At 37.1% G+C, this 15,628-nt stretch overlaps 2 protein-coding genes across 8 annotated transcripts in view; one reads left to right on the forward strand and one right to left on the reverse strand.

Moving 5' to 3' along the window:
- LOC100891565 (adhesion G protein-coupled receptor L2) overlaps nucleotides 1–6,706 on the forward strand; it is a 50,570-nt gene extending 43,864 nt beyond the window's left edge. For all 7 annotated transcript variants that reach the window (XM_030996331.1, XM_030996332.1, XM_030996333.1 and 4 more), the window contains one exon: nucleotides 2,388–6,706. In XM_030996331.1, coding sequence (XP_030852191.1) covers nucleotides 2,388–3,199 — 812 coding nt within the window. In that variant the 3' untranslated portion in view covers nucleotides 3,200–6,706. The remainder of the gene's footprint in view (nucleotides 1–2,387) is intronic.
- Nucleotides 6,707–12,178: 5,472 nt separating this feature from the next.
- SRCR12 (scavenger receptor cysteine-rich protein type 12) overlaps nucleotides 12,179–15,628 on the reverse strand; it is a 35,508-nt gene continuing 32,058 nt past the window's right edge. The window contains 4 exon segments of the mRNA NM_214597.1: nucleotides 12,179–12,999; nucleotides 13,454–13,768; nucleotides 14,536–14,698; nucleotides 15,399–15,544. Coding sequence (NP_999762.1) covers nucleotides 12,671–12,999; nucleotides 13,454–13,768; nucleotides 14,536–14,698; nucleotides 15,399–15,544 — 953 coding nt within the window. The 3' untranslated portion in view covers nucleotides 12,179–12,670.

Here is a 15,628-nt window from a genome sequence, read left to right on the forward strand (position 1 = left end):
CTACATAATATTCACAAGTTTATTTTTGCACTAGTGTTATAGTTATAGTTAAAATGTTTAATTTCGCAACATTATTTCTAACTCAACATTGATTTGAGAGTGCGCTTTTGATGGAATTGTGGATGATCTGTTCTTGTTGTGCAGGTTTTGTGACAGTAGTAGTGGTAGTCGATTTGGACGCACCTATGGCACTGCCTGTGTATTTACCATGATGCTTGGCAGAGCGAGATATGGGCTGCACATAGAATAGGGTTCATGTTGGCAAAGGTATTCAAAAGCGCATCATCACGTTTCCTTTTCATGCTTTTTCGCTCATCTTTAAGTCTTCTTCAGATATGATGCAGCAAAACCAAGGTGGTTTTTTGGTGATGTTTGAAAAGTGGAATACGCATTACATCGCTGTGAGCTATATAGCACAGAGCCAGTGAATATGCAGTTACCATTCATGTTTATGTAAAACACCTGTTTTTTTTTTTTTTTTTGGGGGGGGGTGGAGGGGGGGGGGGGGTGGTTTTGCGAGTCATATCTGAACAAGCCTATATAGGTAGTGTCAACCATTTGCCAGGAACGGGAAGGGGCAGTAGAATAGATGTATCACCCTCAGAAGAAGATGATTTAGTTGCATGGGCCGGATCTGAGTAGATAATATCCTATACCTGGGTGATTTGTTAAATTGTAACTCAGAATCTTTTTGCGTAGAATCCCTCTATGAAATTTAGTAGCCTGTTAGAAAGGAACAGACAGACACAAGTAATAAATCCTGCTAATACTGATCTTATAAATTAAAAAGAATAGATGAATTAAATTCATGGATTTTACCAAACCTAGCTTTTTGTTAGATGCATATTTTGATCAGGTCATGCAAAATATTAGTAATATATAGATACAAAATTTTCAATTTTTAAAACCAAGCGGTTATTTTTTTATATGGAGAAGATTTATATGCCACTACCTCACCTATGAGCAGAACTGGTTAGAGAGAGAAATTACCTAAATTAGGAATATGCAAATGGTTGATGCGACCTTTAAACCCAAGCATTTCTGAACCACACCACCTTCATGCAGCATGAGAGACAATGGATTGAAATCATCAAACCTTATCATGCCTTGCCTACCATATCATCACCATTCTCTACCCAACTTTGAACCCTGACTTTTAAAAGTTTTATATCATCTCCATTCTCTACGTAACTTTGAACCCCGACCTTGAGAAGTAACTTTTATTTTCTATCTCACTCTCGTTGATCTATATTTCTTGTTCCACTGTAGGATTATCCCCAAAGTATTGTTCAGATGTTGTTTTTTGTTTGCATTTTTGCAGAATATCTTTAAAGAATAGATTTTTACCAGGATAAAAATGCACTGATATTGTTTGATTTGCCAATATATTCTTTTCATTTGCTCATTATGATTTGCGCTATTAAAATCATTTACATTTTTATTTTTTGATTAGGTATCGATAAGCTCCTGCATGTTTATTTGATACCTTCATTCAATCTGCCTTAAAAAATGATCTTCTCTAACATTATAGGAAAAGAATCGGTTGGATTTCCACAAGAAGAGAAAACCCAAGAAGTTTCTCCTAAAAGAAACAACAAATAGTTTTGAAATATCTTTGAAACAGTTTTGAAATAGGTTTGAAACATGTTTTTAACTATGTGATAAATACAAAATATGAATATACAGATTAAAGTTCACATCTTAGATTGGTGCTATATGAATTCAGTTTACTTTCTAGATATCATCATTTTCAAGATGGTGCTCACAATGTGTTTGTAGAATGAAGTCCTACATCTAATTTTTTGTTTAATTCTTTAGAGCTCACTATATTTTGTTTTGCATTTGAAATTATTTATTTTCTGTATTTGCATGGTTCCATTTTTATTTTGTTTTCCTTACATTTGATAGTACTTTTTTTACACCCTGCATTGTTTGTGATTAATTTGTCCAAAATGTGTGTTCTGCATGTTTGTCACTTGTTACTTCTTATAAAAGCTGAACACTGTTTCTTAGAATATGAGATCATTACAAGTAGACATTATTAATTTCCTTTTGTATAACAAATTATACAGGTTCTTTGGATTTGCTCATTGTACTTGACATAGGCAGCAAGTTACAGTTACAAATAGTCAAATATTTTTCCCACTAGAACAAAGTGTCACACCAAAACATTTTTGTAGGAATCAATCAATTTCTTAATTTGAAATTCAAGTTGTGTATATCATAAAAGTTCTTGCCCAGTGTGTTTTTTGTTCTGACTGAGATACTGTATGAAGATTTCACTTGTGATACACGAAAAAAGCCCAAAACCACCCTAAACTATCCTGATGTTTGTAACAAGAATTTGAGTGCAATAATCTGTATGGTCTTCTCTATTGTGTGTACAGGTCAATACGAACATGTCAAATTCAACTCCGAGATGAGCGTTCCTGAGGAAGAGCAGGTAGACTTTGGTGCAGCGAAGGTCATCGCTGACGAGGGAATCAGCATGGATTTTGAAGAACATCCTGTTCACGAGTCTACCAGAGTCGACGCCGCAGAGGGCGATGAAGCACAGGACAGCAAGCGCTTGTCCGTCAACACTAATGAATTCCTACCCTTGATCCTTGACCTGGACATTGATGATGAGAAGCATGCCAAGCTGATTAACGTGGGTGCGGCGGAGGAGCGAGAGCCGTCTCCGATCGAGATACATCCTCTCATCCGGGAGTCTGGTATCGGGGGATCACGCACCAGTAGTAGCGGAAGCGAGGACTTTGCTCCCGCTTCGCCGTTGTCGCAGGACACGCCCACCAAGGCCCACGTCTTTCCCAACAGCGGAACGTTCGGCATGACCGGCAGCATGCCCGACCTCATCAACCCGCTCACGGCCCACGCCCGCAAAGCCAGGATGGATCTGGTACCTGTTGCGTACAACAACACAAACAATATTGCAGATGTTGCTGCGAGTGATAACGTACACAAAGGATACCACACGCTACCGCACACGGCGCCCTCAACGAAATCTCAAAATTCACCCACGTATAGATACCCGCCCACCGACTCTGAAATGAACCCATCACCTTGGCATAAGCGAGCTTCGAGAATGGACGATATCGATTCGAGTGACAATTCAGAAAAAGAATTTCTCTCGTTAAAATCGCCAGCATCTCCACAGTCGCCCAGATCAACGAGGTCCGCTCTGGAAACTGTGATATAAGACATGCTTCTCTTCTGGAAAGCAATCGTGTTGTTAGACAAAGACTATTAAAGTGACATGTTTCTTAATATTTAATTACCACCTTTTTCTTGTATTCGAAAGAAATTGTTTGAAATATTTGTTCTCTTAGAGTCAAGCCAGCTGTTAGTATTGATAATGAAAGTAGTTTATGGTCTTTCTACCCTGTATTTTGGGGAGGAATGATAAGTAATTGATATTGTAACCTGGTGAATGTGATCTCATTTTGAATGATTGTGCTTTTCCACCGTGTGTGAACACATGTATTTTCATCCTGAATTATTTTTTTTGTCATTTCCGTCTTGAGTCCATGCCCCTAACAAGGGAAAAACCACTGTAGTGTATTACAGTTAGAATTTGTATCGTAATATTTAGGCTGCAATATATGAAGAATTATCAAACATTAAAAAAGGGTTTTTAAAACCTTGTCAAGCAAAGTCGTGTTATAAGACTTGCGGTCACTTTTATGACTAGTTAAAGAAAATTACCAGTATGAATGTATTCATCATTAAATGAATACTGTTTTTTAATGAATATATTAAACTGTTCATCATATCGGTATGTCAAAACTGAAGAATTTTGGATATAGTTAAAAAGTAGTGGAACTGAAAGATTAAATTACTGAAAAGATAAAATGGTGAACAAGTCTTTGCTTCAGAATTCTATCCTTACTGTTTACATTAAACTTCTTTTCATCCAGTATTTATTTATCCAAAATGGCCCTCCTATTTACTTGAAAAATTATACTGGAAGAAGATGTATGATAATTTTTTTGGCTTATAAATAAAATTGATGTCTCCAAAGTTCCCAAAGTAAAATCATCATGATCATGCCTTTTGTATAGCAAAACACCATGGACAGAATTGGTTAAAGGTTAACAAAATATACCTCTTAAATAAAAATAAAAATTGTGCCAAATTGTATGGGATTCAAAAAAAATCTTAGTTGTAAATAAAAAGTGCATACATGATGCAACCCTTTTCTATAATGTGCTGTTTTTATCACATTGTTATAATTTTCTTTATTTAAGGTAAAAAAAAAAGATGCAGCATTAAACAAATTCAACAACCTTGTTTAAAGGAAATTCATAGCATTATAATTCAGTTGAGTTTTATATTGATCTAAGAAATGTTAATCACCATATTCATATCTAGGATGTCAAGTAATGTTTTGCAAAATCATAGATATATGTCATAACTAGTTAATACTGTTCAGTCTTCTCATAGAGAGGAGGGGGGGGGGGGGTGAATAGGGGTACTGTTCTGTTGCCACCCTATGGGGTTTGTGTGAGTGGCATTATGCTAAAAACGAATATCCACCAAAGAGATGAACAAATAATTGTGATGATTTATATCAATAATCTGTGTGCCTGTACTGCCTTATTTTTGTTAATTTTGTATTTTCTTCTTAATCCTCGTGTTAAGAGATAATTGGGATCCAAGATGTTAGAATTAATATTTATGTTACTGACTTTTGAAGAGAAAATCAAACTTTTTTGGGGTAATCTTTTAAAAACCTCATTCTTGAAGATCAAAATCATCAGTTTTGTTTTTAGTTCCTAAAAAATATATTAATTTCATTATCATTTATTGAAGTATAAACCTTGAACATTGCGATCCACCGCTCTTAAATTCTTAATTACTTTCATTAATTAACTATGATTATTATGAAATTCTACATCTTTCCTTTACTTGGTTTTGGTGCTTCTTGTTATGCGTATTCCTCCTTTTTGTGGGACATCAAATTGGTGCTCAATGTTAAATCTATTCACGTTTCTCCTCTTTGTACTTGATGGCAATAATGTAAACCAAATCTTTTTAATGATATGGCCTTCATTTTGAAAATGAAAAATCATATTTGCTACAAGTTTTAAAGTAGTTTTAAGAAATATATAAATTTTTTGACAATCTATAATCTACAAGAAGCAGATTTTATTGTTTCTATTATATTCCATGCATCACAATGCAGATATCTTTGCACTTGATATTTTTTTGATCATTCATTTTATCCTTTGAAGTATTAAATCAAATTTACACCCGGACATTAATGGTTGCACTTTTTTTTTCATTTGATAATAATTGGGTTATTAATTAAAGGCAGTCATACTGCATAAAATATAATTGCATCTGTTTTTATTCATGCCTTTGTATGACAGTGGCAAAATTGGCCGATCTCTCCACATTATCAGCCGTGAAATTGGTAAATATACAGAAATTATTAAAGAAAGGGAAAAAGAATGATTTACATGTAGGTGTATAAATATTTCAAAGTTTTGTTACAAATGTGTAGATATTGTAGATATAAGGTAAGAGTATATGTATATATGAATCTATCCACACTTTGTAAGTAATGATTTGTGTACAAAGAAAACTGCTTGTTTGTTTTATAAAATGATAATAATGGCAATATGTTAATGAGCTTATAGTGTATGATTGTCACACAGAAAGGTTATGTAATATGTTATAGATTACCAGTTGCTGTTGGACTTAATGCCTTGCTCAGAGCTTCATTTTTGAGGTGTTTGTCACCAAAAAAAGATGTTTTGAATCTGTTTCTTTTATCTGTTTCTTATGCCCTAGCAGTCACTGTCTTGTTTTCTTTTTCTGATTATTTTCTTGGAAATTCCAGGTTTCTCAAGTTTTATTTTGGATTTATTTTTTCTTCTTGCTTTTAAAAAAAAATTGACTTTTGTTCAAAAACCTTATTTTATTGATACGATTTCTTTTAGAATATTTTTCCTCCAATTCCTAGAAGGGCCTTTAATTGGTGCAATTTATAAAAAAATGATTTTGATAACAAGTTATTCTTCATTTTGTGATTATTGTAGTGAAGTTGGAAAAGATCCATTCAATTTTCATTTGATAAGTTGCAAATGTTTGCAAGTTTTTTTGGGCGAAAATGTTATGAAAGGTATAAGCGGGAATGAGCTGCAAATGATTTTGAAGGAAAATAATTTTTAATCTGAAATCAGCTTTAATGTATTCAAAACAAAAATAAAGCAAAAATGTTTCTTGTCATATTTAATGGATTGAAGAAAGAAAAAAAAGGGCAAATTCCATGTGCTGTATTAGCATGCCTTGGTTTTTACTCTATAATGTAAACATGTTAATGAACAGAATATTTCTTATCAACTAAAAGGGCTTTATTTTCTATTCTGCTACAAATTTAGCCCATTTGGTTTCGCCTAGCCATAGGTAACAATAAAGCACATATTCTTCAGTTTCGTGCTTGCCCAACATAGCAATGTACACCATATTTGTACCTTACTGAAATCAATGTTGAGAAATGATTTGGTATAGATGACTTCGCTCCTTTATTAAAAAGTTAATTACAAATGCAGTAGACATTGTTAACACAAAATTTATGGAATACATTTTTGGGTAATTTTTGAAAGCATTTTGTGTTCAGTTTAACTACGATAAACAATGATGTGTTTTCGTTTTTGCTTTAAAAGCATTGAATAAAAGCTTAATGCTATGTTGCAGCAAATCTTTTGTCCCACTGCATTTATTTTTGTTTACCTTTATAAAGTTAGTCCTTTAATGTAAAATAAAAGGATGAAATATATGCTGAGAGGATATCCCAGAGATAACATATTCAAAAGCTTAGATAACATCAGCTAGTGAACACAACAATAAAATCTGTAAAATCTGATACACAAGATGGACATTTAATGGAGAGAGAGAGAGAGAGAGATAGACGGAGAGAAATGAGGGGGGGTGGAAGTAATTAAGATCGAGGATCTGTAGCTGTTGCTATGGTAACACGCAGTGGCAGATCCAGGGGGGGCCCGGGCCCCCCCCCCCCCCCCCTTGAGAAAAAAATCATGTAAAATCACGTGATTTTTACGATTTTGGGGGGTTGGGCCCCCCCCCCCCCTGGCGCTCAAGGGGGGTGCAAATTGAAATTTTTTTGAGGATCAAAAAAAAAAAAAGTGCTCACTACCACCCCCCCCCCCCCCCCCCCCCCTGGCAAAAAAAAAAAGAAGGAAGAAAAAAAAGGGGGGAAAAGAAGGGGAAAAAAGAAGGAAAAAAAAAAGAAGGAAAAAAAGAAGGACCCCACCCAAGGCCCTAAGGCTGACGGCTGGATGCCAATCTGGCGGTGATTTAATGCTTAAAACCCTTGACCTTCTTGGGTCTCGGCCCCCTGGACCTTACGCCAATTAGTGTCCTGCCAGTGTCACAAATAAGGTATAACAATATGTTCATCTGACCGTAATTAAATGCCTAAAACCCCTAAGTTTCCGGGGCTCCACCTCCTCGACCCAACCAGCGGCCCTAAGGCGGGCCCCTGCATGCTCGTCTGACCGATATAAAATTTCTAAAACCCCTGAGCTTCTGGGGGCTCCGCCCCCTGGACCCCACGCCAATTAGTTACCTGCCAGTGTAAAAAATAAGGTATATAATCATGCTCATCTGACGGTAATTTATTGCCCAAAACCTCTGAGCTTCCGGGGGCTCCGCCCCCTAGACTCCACGCCAATTCGTGACCTGCCAGTGTAACAAATAAGGTATCAAAATATGCTCATCTGACCGTAATTTATTGCCCCAAACCCCTGAGCTTCCGGGGGACCCCACGCCATTTTCTAACCTGCCAGTGTCACAAATAAGGTATAAAAATATGTTCATCTGACCGTAATTAAATGCCTAAAACCCCTAAGTTTCCGGGGCTCCACCCCCTCGACCCAACCAGCGGCCCTAAGGCGGGCCCCTGCATGCTCGTCTGACCAATATAAAATTCCTAAAATCCCTGAGCTTCTGGGGGCTCCGCCCCCTGGACCCCACGCCAATAAGTTACCTGCCAGTGTAAAAAATAAGGTATATAATCATGCTCATCTGACCGTAATTTATTGCCCAAAACCTCTGAGCTTCCGGGAGCTCCGCACCCTAGACTCCACGCCAATTCGTGACCTGCCAGTGTAACAAATAAGGTATCAAAATATGCTCATCTGACCGTAATTTATTGCCCCAAACCCCTGAGCTTCCGGGGGACCCCACGCCATTTTCTAACCTGCCAGTGTCACAAATAAGGTATAAAATTATGTTCATCTGACCGTTATTTATTGCCCAAAATCCCTGAGCATCTTGGGGCTCCGCCCCCTGGACCCCCACCAATTCGTGACCTGCCAGTGTCACAAATAAATTATAAAATTAAGCTCATCCGACGATAATTTGATGTACAAAACCCCAAAGCTTCTGAGGGCTCTGCCCTGGGAAAAAAAACGTGTAAAAACACGTTGATTTTTCTTTTTTTTGGAGATAGCCCCCCCCCCCTGGCGTTCAGGGGGGGGGCGATTTTCGAGGGTCCCCAAAAAATGAGTGCTCTCTACCCCCCTCTCCCCCCTCCCCAATAACAAGGTCTTTACATCGGAGTGTATTGCATGATTGATCACTACAATTTGATTTCCCAAGAAATATCTGAAAGATCTATTTTATTCTTACCCATTAATCTAAGAGGCTCCCACCAAAGTATATGAAGCAACATATTCTTAGCATATCAAAATATGCAGCTTCTTGAAATACAATAAATAAAATGGATTATCAAAACCTCCATTTCATCTTTCCTCTTTTCAGTCGACTGTTCTGGTAAGAATCCTTGTGTGAATGGAGGCACTTGTGTAAACGTGGCATGCTCCTGGAATTTGAGATTCGCTAGGTTTTTTTTTGTGAAGAAGGTAATGATATACACAATCCATCTTACAAACAAATGAAGAATTCACTATTGACAATAACAAAGCGTTTTGCATCATTTCACTTCTGACTTGGCTCAATATTCAGGTCTTCTGCACCTTCCATTTTCTCATAATCATCACAAATGTGACGTCATTGTAAATGGGAATACACGGGCTTTTCAAAGATACCAACGTCATGTATCATATTAATAAAAGAGAGATATCAACGCTAAATCATGAATTTCGGAACGTCTTTTGAGGAATTTATTATTAAAACGGGATTGCAATATATTTCATGCACTCATATCTATAGGAACGTTGGTGTTACTAAAGAACTTCCTCTGCTATATCAGTAGGAGTGAATTTACTTACATTTGTCAGATGTCCAAATTCACATTCGTTTTCTTCAAAAATACTCTCAAATTCGGGCTTTCGAAGACACAGATGCAGAATTTAACCCCCCCCCCCCTCATAATAATCGACCTGGGACAAATCCAGGGTATTCTGTTTAATAAGAAAGTTCTCCCTGTTCAAGTACAAGGTAATCTTTAAACTATCTTGTATATATATATCTATATATATATTTCGTATTTTGTGTTATCTTTACTTATTCTTTTGTTTTGCTTTATGTCGTTGCACAAGCAGTTATTTCAATTCTGTAAACCAAACGTTGAAGGATATGCATTTTCTATTTCTTCTTCTTTAGTTGACTGTTCTGTAGAAACCCCTGTAGGAATGGAGGCACTTGTAAACAATGATGGAATATTCTGCAAAGCAGAAAATAAGTATTTCCTACTTCATTTCTATAACTGAAAATTACCTATGATATAGAACTACCCTACCGTAACACTAGCAGAACATCTGCACCTAAAGTAAATGTTTTTAATATGATGATGAAGATGTCTTGTACATGCACTGTCGATTTCCTGTTCATTTCCAATTCCCCCTCCCATCCATCCCTTTCTCCTATCTTCCTTCTGTCCCTCTCTCACGCCCCTCTCCCTCTCTATCTCAGTCTTCCTCCCTCTTCATGCAAGACTTTGATCATACGTACACTTTATCTTCCCCATAATTTTGATATACTTTTCTTTTCAATTCAATATTCTTTACAGATACAAAAAAAATATATACATCATACATAAATCATGTATTAAAGGTAGTACGCAAGATATAACAATAACTTTTTTCCTATCTCTTCTTCTTTTCTACATTTTTTCTCCCTTCTAATGTATGTTTTTCCTTCATCTCTAGTTTCATGGTTTTGCAGGAGTGTTTTATAGCCCTTGGAATTCCTTTGGCATTATTCTTCATCTACGCTGTGTTTGTTTTTGTCTTGCAATGTTTATGAAGGTAAGGTGAAAACTGTAACTTGTAAATTTCTAAGCACATTTACACGAGAACATCATACATTTATATTTGTGCCAGACCAAAACAGAATTCTTATTTTGAATTTGATTTACAAAAGACAGTTTCCTTACAGTTCCGATGATCATATATCTTAAATTGTATATCAAGATATCCTTCACAATGGTTGATCTTAAATTCTCTTGCAGGGGAGAGGTGGCACAAGTCCGAAAAATATTTGACAAACAGTCCCCCCCCCCCCCCCCCCCCCCAAAAAAAGAAAGAAATATATATATATATAGGCTTGTGTGTGAGTGTACCATATAATGTCCAAAATAGAACAAATGAATCATAATGATAATAATAGTGATGATAATAATAGAAATAGAAATGACTAGATAAAATCTTTGAAAAACTCAAACAAAAGGTATTTTTCACATTTTTTAGTATTTGTTGAACATTTCTTCATTTTTAGGAGGAAAAAAACAGAGCCGTTGTTAGCCCACTAGAATGCCTACTTTATTATCTCTATCGTTTGTTGTTTGGTTAATGTACATGAATAGACAATGCATTAATAATCAAGGAGGCACTGGGTGAAGACAAAAGAGAAGAGAAGGAAGAAGGAAAGAGAAGATAAGGAAGAAGGAAAGAGAAGATAAGGAAGAAGGAAAGAGAAGATAAGGAAGAAGGAAAGAAAAGAGAAATACCTTTAGAAGGGAGATGAGGAAAACTTTTTGTAGTAATGTTTGGCCCGATGTCACATTTAAATGGAAGTTGAAGTATCAATGATATGAAAAGGTTAATTTATTACAATTCGACATTTCACATACAAAATATATAATTGAATCCAGTATCAGGAAAGAGATTGTCACATTGACCTGATTCTCATACTGCATTGATTGTGCTAGACTATGTTTTCTTCCTGTTATCATTATCCGCTACATGATGCATTTTCCTATAATGTCCCAATTGATAATTTCCAAACATCGTTACATTATATAGCTAGCACCTTTGTTTCAGAAACTATATATCTTCAAGTTCATTATGGATTCCAACATTCTTTACTAGCCTCAATACCATAGCAGTATTTAAAGATAAACATATAAGTTCAAAAATGGCTCAATAGTGAAACGCCAAGGTATAAAATGTGGAAGATCTTTCATTTCTAAAAAGAAACAACAGTTTTCACTAGAAACTAAGACATTACAATCTGGACTTAAGAAAAGTCTTTCTGCATGTCAACTGTGCACTATCAACACACTGCCATAGATCTGCATGTAAAAAATAAGAAAGCAAATAACATTTATTTTCATTTCAGCAAACAATATAATATGAGAATATTGATATCTTATAAAACAAAAATATATAAATACATGTAAAGTTCTTATAGGATAGACAGCATGATATTGTAACCATTGTTGGATATAATTGGTGAGTACCAGATATACACCTATAGCAAGCCTATAGTTATACATTTATTATAAAAATAGGTTATGCATGAACGTGTCTCCCTATCAAGTATGACAAATAATAATTGAGTTGTACATAATGCATATAATGATAATAAAATTTGTAAAATAGAATAATAGGCATTTCTGTAGCGCCATCTATCTAGATAATTCTATTTCGAGGCACATTTATTATTACCCCGGCTTTAGCCTAGCAGCCGTTTATACAGCGCTCCAGCATTTCAAGGAATTAATTTCTGCCAGGTACCCATTTACATCACCTGGGTTGAGTGTGGCAAATGTAGATCAATGTCTTGCCAAAGGACATTAGTGCCGCAGCGGGACTCGAACCGCGGACCTTGCGATCGACAGTCCGGCGACGTATCCACTCGACCACGACACCTCTAATCAAAATTAAATGCGGATACTTTGAATAATTGTTCACACACCACTCTGACTAAATGTTCTTTGGTTTTACATGATTTTTTTGTACTTTTCTCAATAAACTACATACATTTTTGGTTAAATAGTTTGAAATGTTGTTCCTCTTAGAGATGTGGAAGAGGTGTCAATTCTCAGAAGGGAAGATAGTTGGCAAAAACGTTTTATGATCGAGGCTCATCAAGATGTTTTATTTTGATCGCATATAAGGATTTCTTGTTCCTCATTAGGTTTTGTACAGTGTAAACGATAATTTTGTATGAAGATTTACTGCTATTGGGGGAGGGCAAGATGGCAAAAGGCACAAATCGAAGGATCAGTGACACAAAGACGTACCGTAACTCCATTTTGGCCATTTTGAGAAAAAGTGGTATAAGTGTCATTGAGCACTTTGGCCTTAAGGATTGAAGTCTATGTTTCACTAGCTATTGCCTTCTGGAAAGCCCACATTTTTCTGAACATTTTGATATCAAATACTCATTTTGGCAAAATATGGAGTTAGATCTTTGTGTCAGTAACCCCTCATAATGATGAACTTGATGTTGATTTTCACTCGCATCGCACGTAGACATCCTCTGTGTGATCACAGTTGTGGTTTCCTATGCCTGAATGTGGGCAGTCAAAGAGGGCAGCCTCCTCACCAGAGCAGTGGACATTGTCGAACCAGATTGGAACGGCATCTGAGAAAAAGTTGGTTGACGACGTCCGGAGCAGCGGATTGCTGTAAAGGATGGCCTTGCCGCCGTCGTAGCCAAGCTGTCTGCAGATTACACCAGCGTCGGTGTTGTCCCAGTTGTCATCACAAACAGTCCCCCAGCGACCGTTGAGGAAGATCCGTACAAACCCCTCTGAGATGGTTCTTCCGCCAACCAGACTCACTGTGTGCAGAAACGTTTTAGAAGGGAGATCCTATAATGTGCTCCAGCGACATTTACTTTGTGATTCATTCCAGAAATAGCTACGGTCTAAGTTAGGGCTGGTCTTTAGGTTTGGGTTCTAGAGTCAGGATTTGATAATATGTTGGATGTATGATGGAAGTGGGAATTTGATAGGTGAAGATAAAAAGTACAATTGGAAGAAGATTTATTTACTAAGCTATTGAATATTCATCTATGCCTGTCATAACACCTATACAAAATCTGCCATTTAGGGCATACGCAAAATTAAAACCTTAGGCATCAAAATATAAAGCTACCAAAGCCCTACAATATTGGCTTTTGATGATTACATAATAGTGCAAGAAGAATAATAGCTGGTTACGCCTGATCCTTTCAATTTAGTACAAATGAAAAGATAAAATGGAGGGAAGAAAAAACATATTTTTAATCTCACCTGCAGCACTACAAACAGCAGCTGCATCCGAGGAATGTGAACAGCTTAGCGAGCTCCCGCTCCCTTCCTGACAGTCGGCCAACGACAGCTCCGTACCCAAGCACCTCATGTGGTGCCAGTGAATAGGCCCGACCCCCGCACCGTAGCTACGGTAGATCGATGACGGCAACGCCTCGAAGAAGCCCAGCTGTCGACAGAGGACATTGGCATCGAGGATGTCCCATCCTTCCTTGCACACCGTGCCCCATTGGTTGTCTGAGAGGACCTCTACGCGCCCCTGACGTGCGTTAGGTCCACCAGCCAGCCGCACCGAGTCTGAAGATAATCAACATGATTGAGGAAGGGATGTTTATGAAAAGTTTATAAAACAAATCTTGGTGAGGGAGTTTTACTCATAGGCTAGAATTTGGGCCAGATTAAACTGCCTAATAGGTGAGGGAGTTTTACTCATAGGCTAGAATTTGGGCCAGATTAAACTGCCTAATAGGTGAGGGAGTTTTACTCATAGGCTAGAATTTGGGCCAGATTAAACTGCCTAATAATTGAAATAATTCAAGTTTGGAAGTGGTTCAAGAGGTGTTATTAAGATAAGATGTAGTCAGAGATTACTACATCACATGAATAAAAGATCTTGTCAACTAATAATCTAGATATTTCAAGGGATTATACTTTTCTTCTACTTAAATCTTCAGTTGTTTCTATTTTTGAAACAAAGTGTTTTGCAATGTGCAAATTTGAATTAATTCCCCTACTCTTGGAATAAGAAATGAGCAACAGCAAATGTATTGATTTAAATATGGGTCAATTCCACTCTCAATCCAAAGGCCAAATAGAGGAACCTCGTTATAACGAACTTCCTTAGGACTAGAGAAATCACCTTGTTACATCATGGCTCGAAATACAAAAAATACAAAGAAGTTGGACCAGCAAAATGACCTTGTTAAAGAGAGCTTGAGAGAACAGTATTCCTTATAATGAAGTTTCACTGTAATGATATGTTTGGAATTTTGAATAACGAAAAGAGCATACGGTCATTGAAATCTTTGTACATGGAAAAAATTGGTTTAAGAGTACATGCTTACAAGAGGAGCTGCAGACGACTCCTGCATCTTCCTGATGCCCACAATTATGGAATCCTATTCCGGCGTGGTGGCACATGCTCAGGTCGGTCTCATCACCATCACATGACACACCGTCCATGTAGATCGGCCCTTCACCTCCTCCAAAGTAGGCATTGGTGGTTGCCTGAGAGAGAGAGAGGGAGAGAGAGAGAGGGAGAGAGAGGGAGAGAGAGAGAGAGGGAGAGAGAGGGGAAAAGAGAGAGAGAGGTAGAGAGGGGGAGAGAGAGAGAGAGATAGAGGGAGAAACAAGAGATACCATGAGAGAGAGAGAGAGAGAGATAAAGAATGAGAGCACTAATGTACTATTAAAAGCAAATGCTGTGGACGCATGTTTTTTAACAGTCTGTCCATAATGCCTCTTGCTCGAATATAACAATTCCAGTTACTAAACTTTGTGAGTGAGTCAACTTTTGGTATTTCATAATAACAAACATTTGATTTCATCATCAAAATATATTTGAAAAGAGACAAAACAATAGACCACATCAGTGCCCGATGACAGTTGCCAATTATCAGCAATTTGAGTATTTTAGGGGGGCGCAGCCCTTCACCCCTCCCGTCTTTTGTATGGCTATGCACTGTAACATAGTGTGACAATTTTGATATAATAATCATTCCTTTACATTCTGTTCTTCCCTACTAATGACACAGACTGGCAACCTATGAGACAACTGATGCACCGGCAATGATAGAGAAAGAGAAAGAGTGATCGATAGAATACTTTTACACTGCTGCCAACGGAGACACAAATATGTTGATACCAATTTTAGGTGGTCACACAGTATGAAAAGGTAGCCATTGACATAATAACCATTTAATCTTACCCTCGATGCCGACTGGTAACCTAAGTGACGACAGACGACTGATGCATCTATGATATCCCAACCATCATCACAAATCGTACCCCACGTACCCGCCAGGAACACCTCTACTCGACCTTCATTGTGGTTGTTTCCTCCAGACAGACGAACTGGAATTAAGAAAATAGATATATATCTTCAAATTTATAGACGTAATATGTCCATTATTATAGAATAGAATAATGGACATCTTA

The sequence above is a fragment of the Strongylocentrotus purpuratus genome, unplaced genomic scaffold (assembly GCF_000002235.5).
Source record: "Strongylocentrotus purpuratus isolate Spur 01 unplaced genomic scaffold, Spur_5.0 spur5_scaffold_3, whole genome shotgun sequence".
NCBI lineage: Eukaryota > Metazoa > Echinodermata > Echinoidea > Camarodonta > Strongylocentrotidae > Strongylocentrotus > Strongylocentrotus purpuratus.